This window comes from Perissodus microlepis, chromosome 22 (genome assembly GCF_051167445.1).
Source record: "Perissodus microlepis isolate ML-2025 ecotype Zambia chromosome 22, ASM5116744v1, whole genome shotgun sequence".
Classification (NCBI taxonomy): domain Eukaryota; kingdom Metazoa; phylum Chordata; class Actinopteri; order Cichliformes; family Cichlidae; genus Perissodus; species Perissodus microlepis.
In genome coordinates, this window is record NC_140481.1 from 28,555,981 (window position 1) to 28,578,591 (window position 22,611).

Below are 22,611 nucleotides of genomic sequence, written 5' to 3' on the forward strand. Positions count from 1 at the left end.
TGTCAGTATAAGACTTTAGTGCAGTCTCTCTCTGGTTCACTGCAGTCTTTGTCTCTGTGTTTCTGTCAGGTGTTCACATTGTCCAGCGGATGTACGGCTGTGAATGGGATGAAGAAACAGGTGAAGTGAATGGATATCGCCAAGACGGCTATGATGGAGAGGACTTCATAAGCTTTGACCTGAAGACAGAGACATGGGTCGCTCCAAAACAACAGGCTGTCATGACAAAGACGAAGTGGGACAGTAACAAAGCTACGATCACACAGTATAAGAATTACCTCACCCAGATTTGTCCTGAGTGGCTGAAGAAGTATGTGAACTATGGGAGGAGCTCTCTGATGAGAACAGGTGACCAGAATTAGATTATTAACCAAAAGTTACATGTCTCAGTTTATTACTTAATATGATATTAAATTAACCTTTTCATGCATGAATTATGAAAACCTCAATCAGGGCTTTTTTTTTCTTGAGTATTTTTATTCATCTTAAGGCATGAAAAAAAGATTTTTCAACTTCTTTTTTTTAAACATATACTTTTCATTTTCAAAGAGTATTTTTTACATGTCCACTTAGTTGTACAACAAACATTTTGACTTATGAATTTGACAAATGAATAATTAATATACACTGTGTAAAAACTAACATAACAAAAATATATATTTTTTAATATATTTTAAAAATATTTTATAACAGTATAACAATATATGTAACAATTATAACAACTATAACCCTGTAAGGCATGGAGTGACTCATCAGTGTCCAATGTAATGGTTTATGTGCAAGTTTACCATCAACACTGATACAAATACAAGAAAACAGCCTTTGAGTAGTTGTCCACTGTAGTGACCCCTATGTGTGAAAGGGTTAATATAATTGCACTTCGCGTGGCATTTTGACACATTTTTTAAATTTAATTTAATTTAATAAACTACATCACATCAAAAGAAATTGGTATGGTTTTAATAATAATGCTAATAATAATAATAATAATAATAATCTTTTAAAGTTTCTCCTGGTCGTTATAGCAGATCATCTTCCACAGTTTTAGCTCTGATATACTCATTTCTAATCCTGTCCATCCTTCTCACTCCTTATGATAATTTTAATATCTCTCCAGTTCTTCCCTCAGTGTCTCTCCTCCAGAAGTCTTCCTCCTCTCCAGTCACCTGCCACGCTACAGGTTTCTATTCTAACAGAGCCGAGATGGTCTGGAAAAAAGATGGAGTGGAGCTTCATGAGGGTGTGAACAAAGGAGAGATTCTCACCAACAATGACAGGACCTTCCAGATGAGTGTTGACCTGGATGTTTCATCAGTCAAACCTGAAGACTGGCACAGACACAGATGTGTGTTTCAGCTCTCTGGTGTGAACGAGGACATCATCACCAAACTGGACAAATCAGAGATCAAGACCAATGAAGGTGAGTTTGGAATCAGAATGAGATGAGTGATAAACATGGGAAACACACACTTGAATTACTGCAATAGCCCTGTGGTTCATGTTGGATGAGAAAGTTTGTTTGCTTTGATTTTCTTTCTGTCAGCTTCTGTCAGAATAATTTTAAGTTTAATCAGTTTAGACCAAGTTGTGTTTTTCCACCACATTTTTTCCTTGCTGAACATTGATGAATATATGATGTATATATATGTATATATATGATGTTCATGTGTGGCCACTGATTACCTGCCTAATGGACAGTTTTAGAAGATTAAATAGTAAATGGGGGAAAATGTATATTTTGAAACATTGCTATGTTCAAATTTATTGGCAATGTATTGAAATTAAATTTAATGGCAGAACTTTTATTGTTGGAATGAAAACAAAAATTAGTGGGACAAATATGTAGTGACCATAAACAAAGCTATTGTACATGATTGTTATCTGATTGGAAACTTTTTGTTCTCACCTTTTGTTTGTTCTGTGATCCACAGGAAGTTCCTTCTCCGGACCAGATATTAAGCTGATCATCCCTGTTGTTGCTGCTGTGGTTGTTCTTGCTGCCATCGCTGTGATCGCATTCATTATTTACAAAAAGAGGACAGGTGAGAAACAAACTTCCTGGAATTTTCTTGTATAATGCAACAACAATGATGACATAGTGCAAACAATAATGATGATAGTAAGAGTAATATGACTTAATTGAAGTCATTATTAACAGTTTTCAAAAGAAAACAAACAATGCACACAGGATTAAACAGGTAACAACCAAAAGCAGTGTAAGCTGAGTCTTCAGGTTAATATTTAAGTATTTTAACACTTTCTCTGCCAGCAGGATGATCAGACTCTTTTAAATCCTCAATATATTACAACGATATTCATTAATCATGCTTGTTGTGTTTCATAACTTGCCCCTTCATTTCTCTGCATGATCCCACTTGTAGATTTTTGTCCAGTTACTTCACTTTTTCTTCTTGTCTGTTATTTACTTTTTTCTGCATCATTTTTCTTTCTGTCTTTGTGTTTTTTTTGTTTTGGTTTTTTTACACCTGAGCTACAGTTTGGTTGTCAAGGAACAAAATAACCACCAACTCAGTTATTGAAACCCAAACATTGTTTCTCTTTTCTTAACCATCAACTCTGCCAAACAAACACATCCTGAGGTACACCTTTACCTACATTAGAAATGTGTACGTTCTCTACCTTCAGTCGCTTTACTTATAAATTTTACATGAGCACATTTTGTGGGAAAAGTCAGAATATATCTATAAACACATTAGTGAGTAAGCCTGGTGTCTATGTTTTTAATTTTACAAATTAAATTAATGCTTTTGTCCAGATTACAAAATGAAAATATGAAATTATGTTTCATGCCTTGTACAATACATGAAAAAAATTGTGTTAACATTTATAACAAATTACTAACATGATGTATTTTTTCCTTTTTATTTCAGACAAACGTCCCCCATCTCGTAAGTTAAACTTTGTCCCTTTTCTCTAATCTCTTGTCTACACTAAATTAAAAAGGGTTTCTGTACTTTAATCTAAACAGTCTTTCAGGGCTGTTTCCCTTTGTGTTCGATTGTTGTAAAAGTGACAGATGAGAGCAGGATGTGGACTAACATTGTGTTTCTGACCTACAGCTGCAGGGAGCCAGGAGCCAATGCTTCCTTAAGCCTAAACCACAAACAGCTCTGCACACAGTGAGTTACTTCATATTTGTGTCTCATGTTTTAGCTTTCTTTTTAAACTTATGTAAAATAGTGGCTGTAGTAAAATCTCCTGTTTAAATATATCCAAAAAAAAGTGCTTTAGTATAACTTTAAATCATATAAGAGAAAGATGCTTTCAAAATAACGTTTCATGAAATGATTTAACAAAATTAAAACAAATGTGTTAATTCCCTTCAGAAACATATGAAGTAAATACTCGATTGAATCAGAATTTTAGATCTTAATGAAACCGTAAATAGGTTATTTGTGGATCTGAACAATCCTAACATTTATTTTATTTCTTTATGTCTACAGAGAACATGAGAGAAGACGTGTCAGCTCGTTCTTCTCCATAAACTGGAATTCATTGAATTCGTTGATTGTTCACATCATAAAATCTGTTAAAAAGATCTTAAGTCTAAAATATAGTTGCAGATGCTTATTAGTCAAGATTTAATGGACAGGAGTTTGAAAATGAGTTGACAAATGTTTAACATATACATCATAATGGTGGCTTTAAATTATTCTGAAGATCTAACAAAGATGTGACCACCTGGAGAGACGTAAAACACAATAAAAACAATATGAAACAATGGAATCATCACAGCAGTCTCAATACAATCATAATTAAACCTTTGTATGTTCATCTTCACTCAAACATATATTAGTTTAGTGTTTCTGGTGTGGGGTTTTCTTGTAAATTGTTGCATCACTCATGAATGCTGAGATTCCCTCACTCTCAGTGATAAAGGAATCATAATAATATCTTTCTAAATCTTGTAAGTTTACTTAAAATTTGATTTAAAAGACAAACTTGTGTTAAATTCCAGGAGACCTTAAAAGATTTTACTTTATATCTGATTTATTTCTTAATTAATGAAAATTATGTTTATTCTCTGTTGTTTGATTTAAGACAAGTTTTGAGTGTTTTTGATTTTAGAGTTTAGTTCAAGTTGAGATTCTGGAGGGTTGTGTGGGTTATGTTTTTAACACATTGGTGGGTGTGTCTCTGTTTATATATCAGTAAAACTGCATTGCTCTTTCTCTCCTTTTTGTTCTTTTGCTTTTCAATAAAGTCCAAATAATCCAAATTTCTGTGACTTTTTTAAAAATAAAATGTACACTTGGCTAAAGTTTCATGAATCCAGCCCAAATATTAATGGATTAGCTACAATTTAACTTGTGATAGTAGCTCAGTAAGCTTAGGTGTAATGATGCCAGCTCCAGTCCATTAAGTGTCCTTGTGACAAAAGTATTGTGTGTGTGTGTTGTATTGTGGTTTGATGTTTGCTTTTGTGGATGTTTATTTTTTTCATTTGGTTTACCAACACTAGACTTGACAATTTGCATATGATGAAGTAACTGACCTCCAGTGTTGGGTAAGTTACTTTAAATTAGTAACTTAGTTACATTACTAGTTACTTCTATCAAAAGTAACTCAGTTACTTCAAGTTACTCGTTACTTTCAGAGTAACTAGTTACTAGGGAAAGTAACTTTGGTTTTACTCAGAATTCTCTTGTTAATGTGTTGCATCCGTAACTGGATCTCCAGCCAGACTGCCAGTCTTCTAGCTTGCTCACTTGCCACAAGTGCACTGTGCCACCTACCAATAGAAAGGAAAAAATAATGTGCACACTTCCACGAGAGAAATCCCACGCCTGGACCGTCGTTGACCGCCGCATGATTCTAGCCTGCTTTTTACATCCAACACAAAAACTGCAGTCGTGGTGCTTTCGATTGTACTCAGAACTCGGAAATTCTGCCTTCTGAATAGGAAGATGTAGGGAACACCAGACTGCAGATGAGCTGCATACAGAGCTGGACTGGGACAAAAAAAAAAATCGTCCCGGGGAATTTGGAAAAATCATAAAGCCTTTGAATGAAAACAAATGCTGTTGTGACAGTGATGTACACTGTTCTGATGGTATATATGCATTAATCTATCAATCGTTTGTTGTAAGACTCAGATAATTATTTTTTTAAAAGCGAGACATTTTAAATGAGAATAAGAAAGAAAAGTATTTCCTTGTGCCCACCTCTCCCTGTTAATGCCCTACCTGCCCCCCTGGCAAAACTTTGCTAGACCCGCCCCTGCACAGTTACCAGCTGTCAGCTAAGTAAAAAAAAGGATCCTGGTGTTATTTGTCTCTCAGAAACAGTTCATAACTTCCCTTCAACTCATCCATGTCACCTAAAAGGTAAACCTGTTTCTCCATCACCTGTTCAGCTCTGATGATTCAGTAAGGACATCTCCTGGTTTCATCTTCATGTTTCCCTCTCACCACATATCCAAACCGACATCATGACCAGCAGCTTTACAGCTGTGGCTCCAACAAACATCAGCTGATAGTAGAAAGTAATATTAAATAAATTCTAACAACAGCTGATCAAGCGTATACTGCTGCTGTTGTTTAGCGCGACACCCGCTGGTTTCCTCTTTCTGGCGCAAAGTAGGCGATAAATAAACAAGAGAGAAAAGCCGATCAGCTGATCATTGATCAGTTTCATGATTGAAGTAGAAACAGGAGAGGGAGGGGAGAGAATGAGAGGAGAAGAGGCAGCTGTGCAGCGTAAACACAGAATAACTCCAGCTTTGTGTCTTTTTCATTGTAGCTGAAGTCCGGGACAAAATGTTCCTTTTCACCTCAATACGAAACGCGTAATAATTTCTCTGAATACCAGACGATTCTGTTTTTTACGGGACAGTTGGCAACTCTAATAATTAACCTATGAACAAAATAAAGTTCAACATCAGTAACATAGCACCCACCCAGCTGTATAGAAACTCCGTCATGCTAGCTAGCACGCAGTACGAAAAAGTCAGCATAACGAAAATAAACTCCACCTAAACTTGATTTATATGTGACTCAGATACACTGCAGGTCATAACTTCTTACCTGAAGTTCAGTTCACCTGATACTCGGACCGGAGGCTGCCTCGGGTCTCTCCTCTTGCCTCCCTTTTCCTTCATCCACCTGCTGGCCTCCACCACTTGCTAATGTTATTGAATCTGTGGAAGCTCCGCGATAGCCACCACACGAAGTAACGAATAACGAGCCTATTTGAATCCCAGTAACGAGTAACGCGTTCCTGGTTTTGGCATAATAACTAGTTACCGTGCTCGTTACCACAATAATAACGTAGTTACTGTAACGCGTTACTTAATAACGCGTTAGTCCCAACACTGCTGACCTCACAGCCCATTGTTCATTCAGTGGGCTGGTTTCAGCTATTGTGTAAATGTACTGTTTATAAGGTTGGGGAAGCCTGCAGTCAGCTGAGACTGAAGAAGTCACTTGGATGAGTGACGAAATGTTTCTCCCACTGAAAACTACGTCCAGATGAACAGAATCAACCTTTTGGGAACACCACACTTTATAGACTTGTGCTTTTACAGAATGGTTACCTGAATCAGGTAGAGTATAAAAGGAAGCCAGCTGCTTTTAGAGGGGTTGGGTTCTTTGGCATGTGTTGGCACGTAAACTCATACTTTATTTAATAAAGACTACCAGTTGATGGCAAAATTTAATTCCAGTCTCATGCCATTTTGTTTGAACTGACACATGACCGCCAGCCAGCTTGACGGAGTTTAAAAGAACTGTTAGTGCAGAGATTTTGAAACAATGTTTGCCAAACATTAATAATCAAGGCTTCTTAAAACCAAATGGTGTTACATCTATAGCCACTGTTTGGTGTTTTAACAGTGTAAGGCTTGAGATGCTCTCAGCTACATGTCTCAGATTATTTTAGTTGCTGATAGTTTAACAGAAAATCTACACTGAACCCTTTAAGCCAGTAGATCCACAGTATTAATAAATATTGTAAAAAAAAAGCAAACTGATAACAATTTAATGATTCAGATTTAGTCCTGTGAAGTTTACATTTATATGTATTTATGCTTTACATATATATCACATATATAATTCATTCAGAAACAGACTTTGCACATTCAAAACATGAGAGGACAATAAGTGCTGCGAAATTATTTATATTTTGAGCTAAATGCTCCTTCGTCCTACAAGCAAAACTAATTTCCATGTGCTCTGAACTCCAATGTGAGATTTAAAAGGTGTTTCTTTCAAAAATGGTAGTATTATGTTTAATGTTAGTAAAACTGTCAGGTTAGATTAGCATGTGTTTCTGAGTTTAAGGCTGAGGTCCAGGAGAAACTAAATCCAAAAGCTGAATGACAAAAAAAAAAACCCTGAGCACAGTGAGCTGCACCAAAGCTTTAAAAAAAATCATTCTTAAAGCACTAGAAAACATTTTTACTCTTATTTTTAGTCTCTGTAAACTCTAAATTATTCTGGCTAACAAAATATTTTGCAACAAAAAAGCAGCTATATTAGAAATTAAAACATTTCTTATAATCAAATTTATTTATTTGTACTCTGAAAGAAAACATTTCTGTAGATAAATCTACATTATACTTAAATGTTGAAGTATCCAAAGATGATGACCTTGCCTGGAACAATATTTTAATATTTAAGGAAAAGAAACTAAAAATGTACAAAATTAGAAAGTATTTTATATTCTGAGGTCTCATTTCTCATCTTACATGACTTAATTCAAACACTTTTCATCCAGAATGTCAGGAAGTGTAATAATGTGTCAGTGCTTACTGACAAAACTCTCTGTAAAACCACTCAGGTCAGTTCTGATTGGATAGGATTTTTCAGCCTGAGGTCACTATTTAAAAAAAGCAAAATCTGTGTCTGCTTTAGTACTACATATAAAGCTCACTTCTTGGTTTAACTCCATCTCATCCCAGTGTATTTCTCAGATGGAGTTAAACTGGGATTGATAAAAAAATCAAACAAACAATACATGTAAATACCTGATTTTGCTGTCTGTCTAAGTTTATCTGTGGTAAAGATGTGATATTAGCTGTTAGTACAGTGGTATGCAAAAGTTTGGGCACCCCTGATAATTTCCATGATTTTTCTTCATAAATCATTGGTTGTTTGGATCAGCAATTTCAGTTAAATATATCATACAGCAGACAAACATAATGATATTTGAGAAGTGAAAAGAAGTTTATAGGATTTACAGAAAGTGTGCAATAGTTACTTAAACTAAATTAGGCAGGTGCATAAATTTGGGCACCCCAACAGAAATATTACATCAATATTAGGTAGATCCTCCTTTTGCAGAAATAACAGCTTCTAAATGCTTCCTATAGCTTCCAATGAGAGTCTGGATTCTGGTTGAAGGTTTTTTGGCCCTTTCGTCTTTACAAAACATCTCCAGTTCAGTCAGGTTTGATGGTTTCCCAGCATGGACAGGCCGCTTTAACTCACACCACAGATTTTCAATAATATTCAGTTCTGGGGACTGAGGTGGCCGTTCCAGAACATTGTACTTGTTCCTCTGCATGAATGCCTTAGTAGACTTTGAGCAGTGTTTAGGGTCGTTGTCTTGTTGAAATATCCAGCCCTGGCCAAACTTCAACTTTGTGACTGATTCTTGTTCTCAAGAATCTGCTGATACTGACTGGAATCCATGCGACCATCAACTTTAACAAGATTCCCAGTCCCTGCACTGGCCACACAGCCCCACAGCATGATGGAACCGTCACCACATTTTACTGTAGGTAGCAAGTGTTTCTCTTGGGATGCTGTGTTCTGTTTCCGCCATGCATACCGCCTCTTGTTATGTCTAAATAACTCAATAACTCAGTCCACAGCACCTTATTCCAAAACGAAGCTGGCTTGCCCAAATGTGCTTTAGCAAACCTCAAATGTTTGTGGCATGTGCACAGAAAAGGCTTCTTCTGCGTTACTCTCCATTACAGCATCTCCTTGTGCAAAGTGCGCTTAATAGTTGAACGATGCACAGTGACACCATCTGCAGCAAGATGATGTTGCAGGTCTTTGGAGCTGGTCTGTGAGTTGACTGTGACTGTTCTCACCACCCTTTGCCTCTGCTTATCTAAGATTTTATTTGACCTGTCACTTTGGGCCTTAACTAGAACTATGCCTGTGGTCTCCCATTTCCTCACTATGTTCCTCACAGTGGAAGCTAACAGCTGAAATCTCAGAGATAGCTTTTTGTATACTTCCCCTAAACCATGATGTTGAACAATCTTTGTTTTCAGGTCATTTGAGAGTTGTTTTGAGGCTGCCATGTTGCCACTCTTCAGAGAAGATGCAAAGAGGAGAAAAACTTGCAATGGGCAGTCATAAAGTCATGATTGGATTCACCAAACAAACTTTGTATTCCAATAATCGGTGCTAAAGGTATTTAAATCAATAAAATAATAAGGGTGCCCAAATTTATGTACCTGCCTAATTTTGTTTTAAGTAACTATTGCACACTTTCTGTAAATCCTAAAAACTTCATTTCACTTCTCAAATATCATTGTGTTATTATGCTGTATGATATATTTAACTGAAATTGCTGATCCAAACAACCAAAGATTTATGAAGAAAAATCATGGAAGTGATCAGGGATGCCCAAACCTTTGCATACCACTGTATGTGACTGCTAAAAATAGGTTAGATCAGATGCTAATGTACATTCATTTTGCAGATCTGCCCTTTGTTCACTCTCTGTTGTGTTGAATGCTTCATTCACTTTACAAGTAGTTATAATATGTTAGTTCATTTTCTGTTTATTTAAAACACCTTTCGTGGCTTTGTCCTTAAAAATAAGAGAAATTTGACAGAAATCACACTATGAATGATGAATCTCACATTTTATCTCAAAATATAAAGAACTCTGCAAATGTCTTGAGCTATCTGTCATTTTTTTTTTTTTTTAAATACTTTATTAGGAATAGGTGCAATGATTTATGGAAAAATGAACAAACATACAAACTAAAGTATAAATTCAGTATATGAGGCAAAAAGAGAGTCTGTATAATTCTAACAAGCTTGAAAGTGAACATTCGGTATGATCACCTTTATTCTTTAACAAAGACTCTTGGGCAGCTTTCTTGTCATTTCCTTTATGAGGTTTTATGAGGACGTTAAAAGCTGATTTTTCTGTTCTCTGTGAAGATATTACACAGAGACTATAGACCATAAACTATAGACAGTTTTTAGGCACACTGCACATGATGCTAACATATTCTGAGACGTAAGTTTTCATAGCTCTTTGGGAATAAGAAGAAACACTTTGAAAGACTTTCTAAAAGCCTGGAGAGTTATTGATAAAGACTAGTTAAAAATTAAAACAAAGTCTGGCTCTTTGAAAGGAAAATACAGGGGCAATTCTAGGATCAGAGCTTTGGGAGTGCTGAGCACCCAGAGAGCTGCTCAGCCAGGCAAGATAAACTTTACTCGTCACGATGAGACTTCTTCCCTGGCTCTGTCAGTCCCTGCATCCTTAAATGTCTCCAGTGGTCCCAAGTTCTCTATGAACAGAGATTCACTTTTAATGTGTATGTATAATACAATACAGATATATGAAAATAGACTCCAAAAATAGTCCTTGAAATGTACAAATTATTGATAAAATAATTTTTTTTTTTTATAAAAACAGAGGCAATTTTGCCTATGGTACAATGTATGAAAATATCTTTACTGCAGATACTACTATGGCTCTGCAGATTTATTTCTTTTATTTTAACCCATGTCGCCTCACCTTGAAGTTGGCAAATACTTTTGGTGGTTAACTCTCTCAAGCAGTTTAACAGTTTCTGTTGTGCCTGTCACTATTCCCTGTCTGTTTCCTTACCTGTTCTTCCTGACCTTGCACTTTCTCCTCACGTTCCCCTCTTTCCTCGCTTCCTCTTTGGACTGACAATCATACACAAATAGATTGTATTCAATTAGATGAAAAAATTACATTAATATGAAAAAAATATATTATTAAGATCACTAATAAAAAAAGTCCTCTCTCAGTGTACTTTCAACCAAAAGGCAAATAACATAACCACATGTACATCTAATAAAAGATATAAATATTGAAACACTGATCCAACATTATCGTTTATTGACGGATCATTTGTTCTTACACTTTTACCTGAATGTGTCTCCTGGGTTTCATATCGGCACATGCGCATATGACAAAATAACCAGCTTCACTCATTCCATTTCAAACAGGACAGTGGCAACAACAGTAGGCTACGGCCAATGTTAACTTTTAGATTTTAAATAGGCTGTATACATTTCAATGGGAGCAACAGGACAGTCAAATGTCGCTGATTTTACTACAGAGTAGGACGGATTGTAGGGTAGCTAACATTGTCGCAAAACACGTTTTCAACACTGCAGGTTACCTGGGTGTAATGTTTTTCAGCTAAAAAGAAACATGGTCTGACTCCTATCTAACTATATAAAGAGTAACTGAAGGTTAAATGCAGTTAACATGCCCTGTTTTAAGCCAGGCACTTACACCTCCACTCCGCTGTGTCTCAGCCACCATTGCTCTGGCAGCAGGCGAGCTGGAACAAACCATTTTGGGAGGGGGGGGGGGTTATCTATACTTTTGTTGTTAAAATGTTACGTCTCAACCAAGTACTGTATGCTTTTTATATTTTTAGTAGTGTGTCACACAAACAGCAAATATTATCAAAAAAAGTAAGAAATCTTTGGGGGTGCTTTGATTCATTTTGGGGGTGCTGGAGCACCGCCAAGAATGGGCTAAAATCGCCCCTGGGAAAATATAAAGAAATAAGAATAAGGGGCGACTCAAGAATTTAACACAATATTGAAATTTCCTCCTAACTTTAAACTGTGTATCTGTCTCTTGTATAATTTTGTATTGTATAATAGAGTAGGCTATTGTTCTTTACATTATTTACAAGGACAGTTCACCCTGCAAATTCACCCCAGGGTGGGACCATGCAGTGCTCAGAGAAACTACATGATAAAGAGTAAATAAAATAAAGAGCTCTACAAATCTAACATTTAGCATGTTATATGTTAAAGTTTATGAGTACAATTAGAGAAAGACTGAACAAATATGGTATTTTGGTTAGTTGTTAGTTGTCAGGTGAAAGTCTCCTCCTCCTTTCTAAATTCCAGTGCAGATTAAGTTTTAAAGTTTCAACAGAAAATACCCAGTGTTGGGACTAACCCGTCATTAAGTAATGCGTTACAGTAACTACGTTATTATTGTGGTAACGAGCACGGTAACTAGTTATTATGCCAAAATCAGGAACGCGTTAGTCGTTACTGGGATTTAGATAGGGTCGTTACTCGTTACTTCGTGTGGTGGCTATCGCGGAGCTTCCACAGATTCAGTAACATTAGCAAGTGGTGAAGGCCAGCAGGTGGATGAGAGAAAGGGGACGCAGGAGGAAAAGAGACCCGAGGCGGCCGCCGGTCCGAGTGTGAACTGAACTTCAGGTAAGAAGTTATGACTTGCAGTCTATCTGGGTCAGATATAAACCAAGTTTAGTTGCAGTTTATTTTCGTTATTCTGACTTTTTCCGTACTGCGTACTAGCTAGCATGACGGAGTTTCTATACAGCTGGGTGGGTGCTATGAAGTTAATGATGTTGAACTTTATTTTGTTCATAAGTTATTAGAGTTGCCAACCGTCCTGTCTGGTATTCAGAGAAAATATTACGCGTTTCTTATTGAGGTGAAAAGGAACAGTTTGTCCCATAATTCAGCTACAATGAAAAAGGCACAAAGCTGGAGTTATTCTGTGTCTTTGCTGCACAGCTGCCTCTTCTCCTCTCATTCTCTCCCCCTCCCTCTCCTGTTGCTACTTCAATCATGAAAACTGATCAATGATCAGCTGATCGGCTCTCTTGTTTGTTTATCGCCCACTTTGCGCCGAAAGAGGAAACCAGCGGATGTCGCGCTAAACAACAGCAGCACGTTTAAGCTTGATCAGCTGTTGTTAGAATTTATTTAATATTACTTTCTACTATCAGCTGATGTTTGCTGGAGCCACAGCTGTAAAAGCTGCTGGTCATTATATCGGTTTGTATAGCTGGTGAGAGGGAAACATGAAGATGAAACCAGGAGATGTCCTTACTGAATCATCAGAGCTGAACAGGTGATGGAGAAACAGGTTTACCTTTTAGGTGACATGAATGAGTTGAAGTTATGAACTGTTTCTGAGAGACAAATAACACCAGGATCCTTTTCTAAGTAGCTGACAGCTGGTAACTGTGCAGGGGCGGATCTAGCAAAGTTTTGCCAGAGGGGCCAGGTAGGGCATTAACAGGGAGAGGTGGGCACAAAGAAATACTTTTCTTTCTTATTCTCATTTAAAATGTCTAGCTTTTAAAAAATAATTATCTGAATCTTACAACAAACGATTGATAGATTGATGCATATATACCATCAAAACAGTGTACATCACTGTCACAACAGTGTTTATTTTCATTCAAAGGCTTTATGATTTTTCCTATAATGGCGGGCCGGTCTCTAGTCAAAATGCCCGGGCCAATTTTTTGTCCCAGTCCAGCTCTGTATGCAGCTCATCTGCAGTCTGGTGTTACCAACATCTTCCTATTCAGAAGGCAGAATTTCCGAGTTCTGAGTACAATCGAAAGCACCACGACTGCAGTTTTTGTGTTGGATGTAAAAGGCGCACATGACGCTGTGACGTAGGCTAGAATCATGGCAGCAGTCAATGACGGTCCAGGCGTGGGATTTCTCTCGTGGAAATATGCACATTATTTTTTCCTCTCTATTGGTGGGTGGCACAGTGCACTTGTGGCAAGTAAGCAAGCTAGAAGACTGGCAAAGTTATGGAAGCAACACATTAACAAGAGAATTCTGAGTAAAACTAGTAAAAGTTACTTTCCCTAGTAACTAGTTACTTTGAAAGTAACGAGTAACTTGAAGTAACTGAGTTACTTTTGAGAGAAGTAACTAGTAATGTAACTAAGTTACTATTTTAAAGTAACTTACCCAACACTGAAAATACCAAAGTGGAAATGTTTGGCCTTAATGCACAGCACCATGTTGAGGAACAAATAAATAAACACAGCATATCAATTGTCAACATGGTGGTGGAGGAATGATGATGCAAGCTTGTTTTGCAGCCATGGGAACTAGACACGTTGCAGCACAGACAACTATATGTTCACAACCACATCATGTCCAATTACGAACCACAATCTAACTTCTTTAGACTGGAGAAAGAAAAAAAAACACTGAACCAAGGAAAAACCATATAATTAAATCAGGTGATTTGAACAAGGAACCTCACAGTCAACAGTGCTGACCACTGTACCTCTGTGCTTTCAAACTGGAAAATCACACAGATTTAATCATTTGTTTGTCTTTTGTCCGTGATTGTAAATGTGAGTTACCAGAAAAAGCAATCCATTTAAAAATAATCCTGATGGACATTTTTGACAGATATGCTGCAAGAAAAATGCTTTGGGTGCCATACAGTAAGTCTTGCCCTTTGCCTACAGCAAATTATTGAGCTGATGTATAGATGGTATGTTACTGTTTTTGTGTTATTGTTTTTCACAAAATTAATTAAATCTTTACATAGAGCTGTGATTTTAAGACGTCATGGTCTTGAACGAGGGAATTTAAAATATATGGGCCTACTGTTCTACTGCATGTTAGTTTGATCAGCTTGCATCCTTAATATACTGGCTACTTATTCTAAACAATATATAGAATACTTCATGTGTATGCCATATGGCTAAGAAACCACCTGCGAGCAATATTTTCAAATTGTTGAAGAAAACACAAAATAATTAAAGGATGAGAAAAAGTGAGATGAGAAAAATTAACCCCAGCAAGAAACATGAAGAGCAGATGCTGCAACAACGCAGGATATAATCCAAGCAGCAATGATCCTCCTGTAAGTAGGAAAAACTCCACCTGCTGATGTGACTGTCCAGCGTTTGGCTTGAAAATATTCTCAAAAGAAGTGTTAGCTTTATATGACTATGCCATGAGGAAAGCATGAATCAAGCTTTATGCTATAACTGCCTGTAGAACAGCTGAAGCTGTTCTTAGATTTTACTGGTCTGTGTACAATCATACAAATTTAGCATTGCCAGCAGATTGTTGTCAGGTTTGTTCCTGGTAGGTGCTGGTCTGCAGTGTAATGAAAAGTCAAACTATTATTATTTTGAATAGCTTTTATATAAGTATGAGTAAAATAGCTGTAATTTTTTAATATAAAGCCCAAAGTGATGTTAGTGCAAGTTATGGAGAGAAACAACATCATGGAGAATCAACAATCTGGTGCGTTATTAAAAAGAATGAATGCACTGACCAGCTCGTCAACATCAAAAGGCCTGAAAGACCACAGAAGACAACTAAAGTGCATGAATACAATAACCTCAAAACATCTAACAAAGCCAATAACACTTGATGAGTTAGGTAGATCATTGTCGTGGTCTGCAGTCAAGAGAACCATTAATGTAATTAATTAATGTAAATACAGAGGGTTTAAAAGAAGGTACAAAACACTAGTTTTACTCAAGAAAAGGAAGACTTTCCCAGAAAACATCTAAAACAGCGTGCACAGAAATGTAGAAAATAAAATAAATAAATCATTGGACAGATAAACTAATGGTTATACCAGAATGATGGAAAAGGAAAAGAGAAACGGCTCATGATCACGGCACATCATCTAACTAGCGCCACTAGTGACAGATCACAGAAAAAATACTGAAGTGTAGACGTCTATACTCTGCTCAGTTCAGCTAAATGCTGCAAAGCCGAATGCGCCTCAATACAAACAGATAAGATAAGATAAGATAACCTTTATTAGTCCCACACGTGGGAAATTTGTTTTGTCACAGCAGGAAGTGGACAGTGCAAAAGTTATGAGGCAAAAATTAGGATATAATAAGAATAAATACAGTACACAACTGTACAGAATAGAATAAAAATAAAATACTATATACAGTAGAATAAAATAAAATAAATATACAATAAGATAAAAATAGAATACAAATGCTATATACAACTGAGTAAAAATACAACGATGACAGAAAAGATTATTGCACTTAGTGTTATTGCACATTTGTGGATGTGTGTGTTTGATCAGTTGAAGTCTTTGTTGTGGAGTCTGACAGCAGTGGGGAGGAAAGACCTGCGAAATCTCTCCGTCCCACACCGTGGGTGCCGCAGTCTCCCACTGAAGGAGCTGCTCAGTGCTGTCACAGTCTGCTGCATGGGGTGGGAGATGTTGTCCAACAGTGATGACAGCTTAGCCGCCATTCTCCTGTCACTCACCACCTCCACTGGGTCCAGAGGGAATCCTAGAACAGAGCTGGCCCTTCGGATCAGCCTGTTCAGTCTCTTCCTGTCCCCGGCAGAGATGCTGCCGCCCCAGCAGACCACACCATAGAAGATAGCAGAAGCCACCACAGAGTCATAGAAGGTCTTCAGGAGTGGGCCCTCCACTCCAAACGACCTGAGTCTCCGCAGCAGGTACAGCCTGCTCTGCCCTTTCCTGTAGAGGGCGTCTGAGTTATGAGTCCAGTCCAGTCTGTTGTTCAGATGAACACCAAGGTACCTGTAGCTGTCCACAGCCTCAATGTCCATACCTTGGATGTTCAGTGGTTGCAGTGGAGAATGCTTGTGACTGCGGAAGTCTACCACCAGTTCCTTGGTTTTACTGGCGTTGATCTGGAGGTAGTTCAGCTGGCACCAGTCCACAAAGTCTTTGGTCAGTCCTCTGTACTCCTTGTCGTCCCCATCAGTGATGAGGCCGACTATTACAGAGTCATCAGAGAACTTCTGCAGGAAGCACTGGGTGGAATTGTGGGAGAAGTCTGCAGTGTAGATGGTCAAGAGGAACGGAGCCAGAACCGTTCCCTGTGGGGCCCCCGTACTGCAGACGACCCTGTCCGACACACAGCCCTGAGTCCTCACATACTGTGGTCGGTCTGTGAGGTAGTCCAAGATCCAGGTAGTGAGGTGATGGTCCACTCCAGAGTTCTCCAGCTTGTCCTTTAGAACCGAGGGAAGAATAGTGTTGAAGGCACTGGAGAAATCAAAGAACATGATTCTCACAGTGCTTCCAGCGGTCTCCAGGTGAGCGAGGGAACGATGTAGGAGGTGAATGACGGCATCATCCGCTCCAATGCCAGGCTGGTAGGCAAACTGAAGTGGGTCCAGTGATGAGCTTGTTAGGCGCCGAAGCTGAGCCAGGACCAACCGCTCCAGGGTCTTCATCAGGTGGGATGTCAGAGCCACCGGCCTGTAGCTGTTGAGGTCCTTGGGGCGTGAAGTCTTTGGCACTGGTACAACACAGGAGGTTTTCCAGAGCTGTGGGACTCTTCCCAGGCTCAGGTTGAAGAGGTGCTCCATCACCCCACACAGTTGGTCCGCGCAGGACCTGACGACCCTCGAGCTGATGCCATCTGGGCCCGCTGCCTTCTTGCCATTAATCCTCCTCAGTTCCCTCCTAACCTGGGTGGTTGAGAGAGACAGGCTGAAGCCTTGTGTTGAGTGTGTATTGGATGCTGTTGTTGGGGGTGGGGAGGAGTGAGCAGGGTGAATAGAGGAGGTGTGAAGTGTCTGAGGTGTCAGAGGTGGAACAGCAGCAGTGGGGGTGGGTGAGTCTGCAGCCGATGTTGCAGACTGCCTCATGGCTGAATGAAATCTGTTGAAGAAATGATTCAGTTCGTTTGCCCATCTCACATCCCTCCCAGGCAGAGAGTTCTGCTGTTTGTGGCCCGAGATGGTTCTGAGGCCTCTCCAGACTTCACCAACGTTGTTTTGTTGAAGCTGGTTCTCCATCTTCTGCCTGTAGCTGTCCTTCCCACTCCTTATCAGTCCCCTCAGCTCTCTCTGCACCCTTTTCAACTCCTCTTTGTCTTTGGATTTGAAGGCCCTCCTCTTCTGCTTGAGGACGGTTTTAATTTCTGGGGTAATCCAAGGTTTGTTGTTGGAGAAACACCGTACAGTCCTGGTAGGTACGGTGTTATCCACACAGAAATTTATATAGTCAGTAATGCATGTAGTAAGGCTGTCGATGTCCTCTCCGTGGTCATCACAAATCACCTCCCACACAGTCGACTCAAAACAATCCTTAAGAGCCTCCTCGCTCTCCTCCGACCATCTCTGTACTGTGCGGGTGGCTGGTGGCTCCCTGCGCACTAAGGGCTCATACACAGGGACAAGGTGCACCAGGTTGTGATCAGATCTGCCCAGGGGAGGGAGAGGTGATGAACTGTATGCCTCTTCTGCATTGGCATACAGTAAGTCCAGTGTTTTATTGTCTCTGGTTGGGCAGGTCACATACTGGGTGAAGGTGGGCAGTGTGGAGTCCAGTGAGGCATGATTGAAGTCCCCTGATATTATGAGAAGGGCTCTCGGAGATTGTGTTTGCAGTCTGCTGACCACAGAGTGGAGAGTCACAGGCTGCATCCGCGTTGGCCGAGGGGGGGGGACATACGCTGTTATCGCGATAACATGCGAGAACTCCCGGGGCAGGTAGTACGGACGCATGCTAACGGCTAACAGCTCAATGTCTCTGCTGCAGAGTTGCTCTTTTACAGTGATGTGCCCAGGGTTACACCATCTGTCGTTCACAAAAACTGCCAGTCCCCCTCCTTTCCTCTTACCGCTGTCTCTGGTCCTGTCCGCTCGCAGCAGCTGGAATCCCGGTAGTGTCACGCTCGTGTCTGGAGTTAGCGATGTTAGCCACGACTCCGTTAGCATCATGATGCTACATTGCCGGTACTCCCTCTGTGACCAGGTTAGCGACGTGAGCTCATCCATCTTATTGGGCAAAGATCTTACGTTTCCAATAATTACAGAAGGAAGAGATGGTCGATAACGTCTCCTTCTCGGGCGACGGCGCTCCTTCCCAGCACGACACCCCCGTCTTTTCCTCCTCAGCTCGCTGGGAATGTCGGGTCTGTCCGCCGGCAGTACCGCTGCAGGACGCAGCGCTAACAGCTGATCCTTACTGTAAACAAAGGATCGCTGCTCTGGGTCCCCAGACACGGGTGAAAAAAGTAGAAATAAACTGAGAAAAACGACCAGGACTAGCACAAAACGGTAGAACATGGTTGCAGAGTCTAATTACTAATACGTTAGTTATAAAAAAAAAAATTACGAGAAAAAAGATAAGAAAGAAAGAAACTCAGAATGAGTTAACACAATGCTGACACATATGCTACAGCTCCATGATTCCAAACTTGCACATACACTTTTTAGAATTGCCTTTTGTGTCCCCACCAGGTGCTGCATTATATTTAAATTCTTTTTACATTTTCTTCTCAGTCCTGTTAACATGCTGTGTTCATGTAAGCTTTACATCAAAGTGCACTCCTAAAACTTTAAATGACAGATAGATAAAACAATCTTTCCTTATATGTTTCCTGTTTAAATAAACTATTTTGTTTTATTTTCTATGGAGAGCTGAAATCCTCATGTAGTAGCCCATATTTGTACCTGCTTAACTGCTTCTTGCAGCTGCTTTTAAACAGTCTGCACACTTCCTCCTCTCTTACAGATGACTGTATCATCTGCAAATGCTGACTTTCCTATATGCCTAGGAATTTGATCAAAGATATATTTAACCTTAATTAAAATTACTAATGGCTCAAACACTCTGCCCTGAGGAGTTCCATTCTCAGTTATTAGATTGCGTACCATTTATACAAACTCTTATTCATCTTTTGTCTAGAAGGTCTCTGTCCCAATTAAATAATCTAGCTTTTACACCTATTTTTTTTAAGTTTAATAAATAGTCACTATTTCCACAGCATATCATATGTTTTATTTTCTATATCCAAAAACATTGCTGTCTATTTCTTTATTCACTGCTGCTTTCCCTTTTCTCCGATTCTAAGTCTGTGTGAGTTTTTAGTAATTTTAGTCGTTTTCACCTCTTCTTCAGTTCTAACAACAAGAGGTTGCACATTCGCAGTCAGAGATGGCCCGTTTGTCAGCAGAGAGCTCTGCTGCCAGATGGAGGCAGTTTCATGATTTTAGTCTTCGCTGAATAAAACTTGTTTGTCCTATAACAGCCACTGTACTAGCATTATGCATTTGGATTGGGAGGGGTAAGAAAACACAACTTAGTTGACTGAAACTTAGTTAAAGACAAAGCTTACTTTTATATTCAGCAGTACTACAATCCCACTGCTAGATGGCGCCATCTGACAAACCAAACCCAGCAGCACATTCTGGAGAAACCTAGTCCTGCAGCAGAGCTTAATGATAGTCTTTGATGCTTAGACATGTGCAGAATAAGTGCTTTAATCATGAAAAGTAGGATTATAACTTAAAGTAAGTTCATATGAGTGGGAGGTAGCAAGTCATGAGAAAGACGTCAGATGAGGACAGAAATAACAGAAAGTCAACATTTTTATTTTGAATGCAAATACATAATATTCAGTCTGTAGCCCTTCGATTTAGACAATAATACTTAAATGTTGTTTGTTTATGTGTTTTATACGTCCAAAATTTAACATCGCTAATTTTTTTCTGATTTTAATTGTTGATCGTTTCATTATTTTATCATTGCAGCAACGTTGCAGAATGAGAAAGACATGAAGCTTTGACCTCTTGTCCCAAATCAGGTGGAATAGGTTGCCAGTTGAATTTTTGGGTGGATGAATAATTGTATCTGGATTACTTGGGGAAGTTATTTGTATATGAATGTAAACATGAGCATAATTTAATTTACTTTTAAAATGGCTTTAGTAAGAATGTGATTAAATAACTTCAGAAAATATGTGATAACAACTGTGACCCAAATACACGTGATTTTGATTAGACGGCCTACAGTGAGGTAGTGGTTAAAGACACAGAGCCCACAGACTACACACCACTAGCTCTTTGTTTCTGAGGTCATTCTGCCTGATAAGTTTCACTTTCCAAAGAAAACCTTGGTTCCTTTTTTTGCCTGGTTACTGTTAACATGCAGCCAGCTTTGAATTCCTATTGGTCAGAGAGGAGCTACTGCGCGTGCGGCAGTTTTATTTTGAGTGTGGCGGAGTCTAAACGACAAACAGACATTTTTTTTTCCTTCTTTGTTACAGTCAGGTGTATTACCACCACCCACTGAATTCTGCTGCTGACCCACATCTCAGAAATCCAAATCTTATAAATGAGACAGCGAGAGAGAGATAAATATATTGGATATTGTGGCAAATCCTACTCAAAAAACAAACAAAAAATGTCAGATGAGGACAAGAGAAACGGAACTAGTAAAAAAGTCTTAAAATCCAAAAACATACAAATTTGTTTTTATATTCCAAATGTATAATATTATGTCTGTAACCCTTGGATTCAGACAATAGTACTTAAATATTGTGGTTCTATTTTATACATACATAGTTCTACATTGCTAAAGTTTTTCTGATGTTAATCATCGATAGCTTCATTTCTTTATCATTGCAGCAATGTTGCAAAACCAGGAAGACAAAAAGCCTTGACGACCTGGCGCTTAAATTAGATAACAGCCTCTTTGTTTGTGTGCCAACGCTTGCAAATCAAACCAGATCCAGCTTCATAAACACAAAAACGAAACCTAACAGAGTCATCACGTGGTTTCTCAGAAAGCGGCACAGATGGAGTGCTGTTTGAGTCCAGTGGCGGCGCTCTAACACCGTGAATGATCAGAAGATTTGCTGAAGTTTTCCGCTGGAGCTTCAACTCATGTCATTTCTTTGTTTGCAAGTCACACCAGAAGAGCATCAGCTGGGTGTGTCACAGTGACAACACACAGCAGCATGCATTTGTGTGAGGGTGATGCTGTGTGAATCTACGTTTAGGAAGGTCACAAAGAAACACAAACTCATGCTTCAGAAGGGTGTTGTGTTTTTATAACCTCTCAAAATAAAAACAGGAAATGCATCAGAGCTCTGTCTGATTTTAGGTGGATTCCTTTGTTCTGGTTTGAAAACAATATACTTCTTCACACTTTAAAGACAGGAGAAATTCAAGAATGACAGAAGCTGTAAGTTTACATATGCAGGCAAATTAAAAGATAAAGAGGCAAATCACAAATTTAAAAGATGTGATGTTGCTGGAAGCTAAATGAGATCACTCACTTTGTTCATTTGTTCGTTGACATTTCACGTTCTCTGAATTCATCTTAAAAACCTGCTCATTTTCTCTACATAATTAAAGCTCTAGTTCATCATCATCATGTTATAACGCTGAAAACAACCTCTGTAATCTGGTTAAACTGGTTACTTTGCTGCTTTTCTGAGATTAAATATGAGAATCTCTGAATATTGGACACCTTTACTCTGACTGCTTTCTCCTCACATTGCAGCATTTAGTGTCTAACCTTACCTGGGTTATTAAATGTATACGTTTTTCATCAGTACGTGTTTTTCTCTGGTCTGTCTATCCCAATATTTTAGAAATAAAATCTTTTCTTTTTTGCTTTGGTTTTTATATTTGACAGCTTTATTGACTTTTCAGGAATTTAAATCATATTATAAGCTCATGAAATACAACAGTTACAAGCACATGACACCTGAACCTGAAACCTCTGAGTATGTTCTAGTTAAAGAGTCAGCAGTATCTGATCTTGACCTCTTCTCATGTTTTCAGTGTGCAGGCTTTCATGTCACAAACTCTCAGGTTACACAGAGGTGGA

General features: G+C 38.7%; 1 protein-coding gene and 1 long non-coding RNA gene across 3 annotated transcripts in view; one reads left to right on the forward strand and one right to left on the reverse strand.

Moving 5' to 3' along the window:
- LOC146363413 (major histocompatibility complex class I-related protein 1-like) overlaps nucleotides 1-22,611 on the forward strand; it is a 228,372-nt gene that overhangs the window by 19,148 nt on the left and 186,613 nt on the right. The window contains exons 4-8 of the mRNA XM_084919870.1: nucleotides 70-348; nucleotides 1,118-1,420; nucleotides 1,932-2,042; nucleotides 2,892-2,909; nucleotides 3,081-3,140. Of these exons, the coding sequence (XP_084775996.1) occupies nucleotides 70-348; nucleotides 1,118-1,420; nucleotides 1,932-2,042; nucleotides 2,892-2,909; nucleotides 3,081-3,112 (743 nt within the window). The 3' untranslated portion in view covers nucleotides 3,113-3,140. The remainder of the gene's footprint in view (nucleotides 1-69; nucleotides 349-1,117; nucleotides 1,421-1,931; nucleotides 2,043-2,891; nucleotides 2,910-3,080; nucleotides 3,141-22,611) is intronic.
- LOC146363415 (uncharacterized) lies at nucleotides 8,208-11,539 on the reverse strand. 2 transcript variants are annotated; one of them, XR_014799266.1, is made up of 3 exons: nucleotides 11,491-11,539; nucleotides 10,831-10,892; nucleotides 8,208-10,507 (listed from the first exon to the last, which is right to left on the reverse strand). It is a non-coding gene; the product is annotated as an uncharacterized LOC146363415 (long non-coding RNA). The 2 variants fall into 2 exon arrangements; XR_014799265.1 differs by having other exon boundaries at nucleotides 11,119-11,530.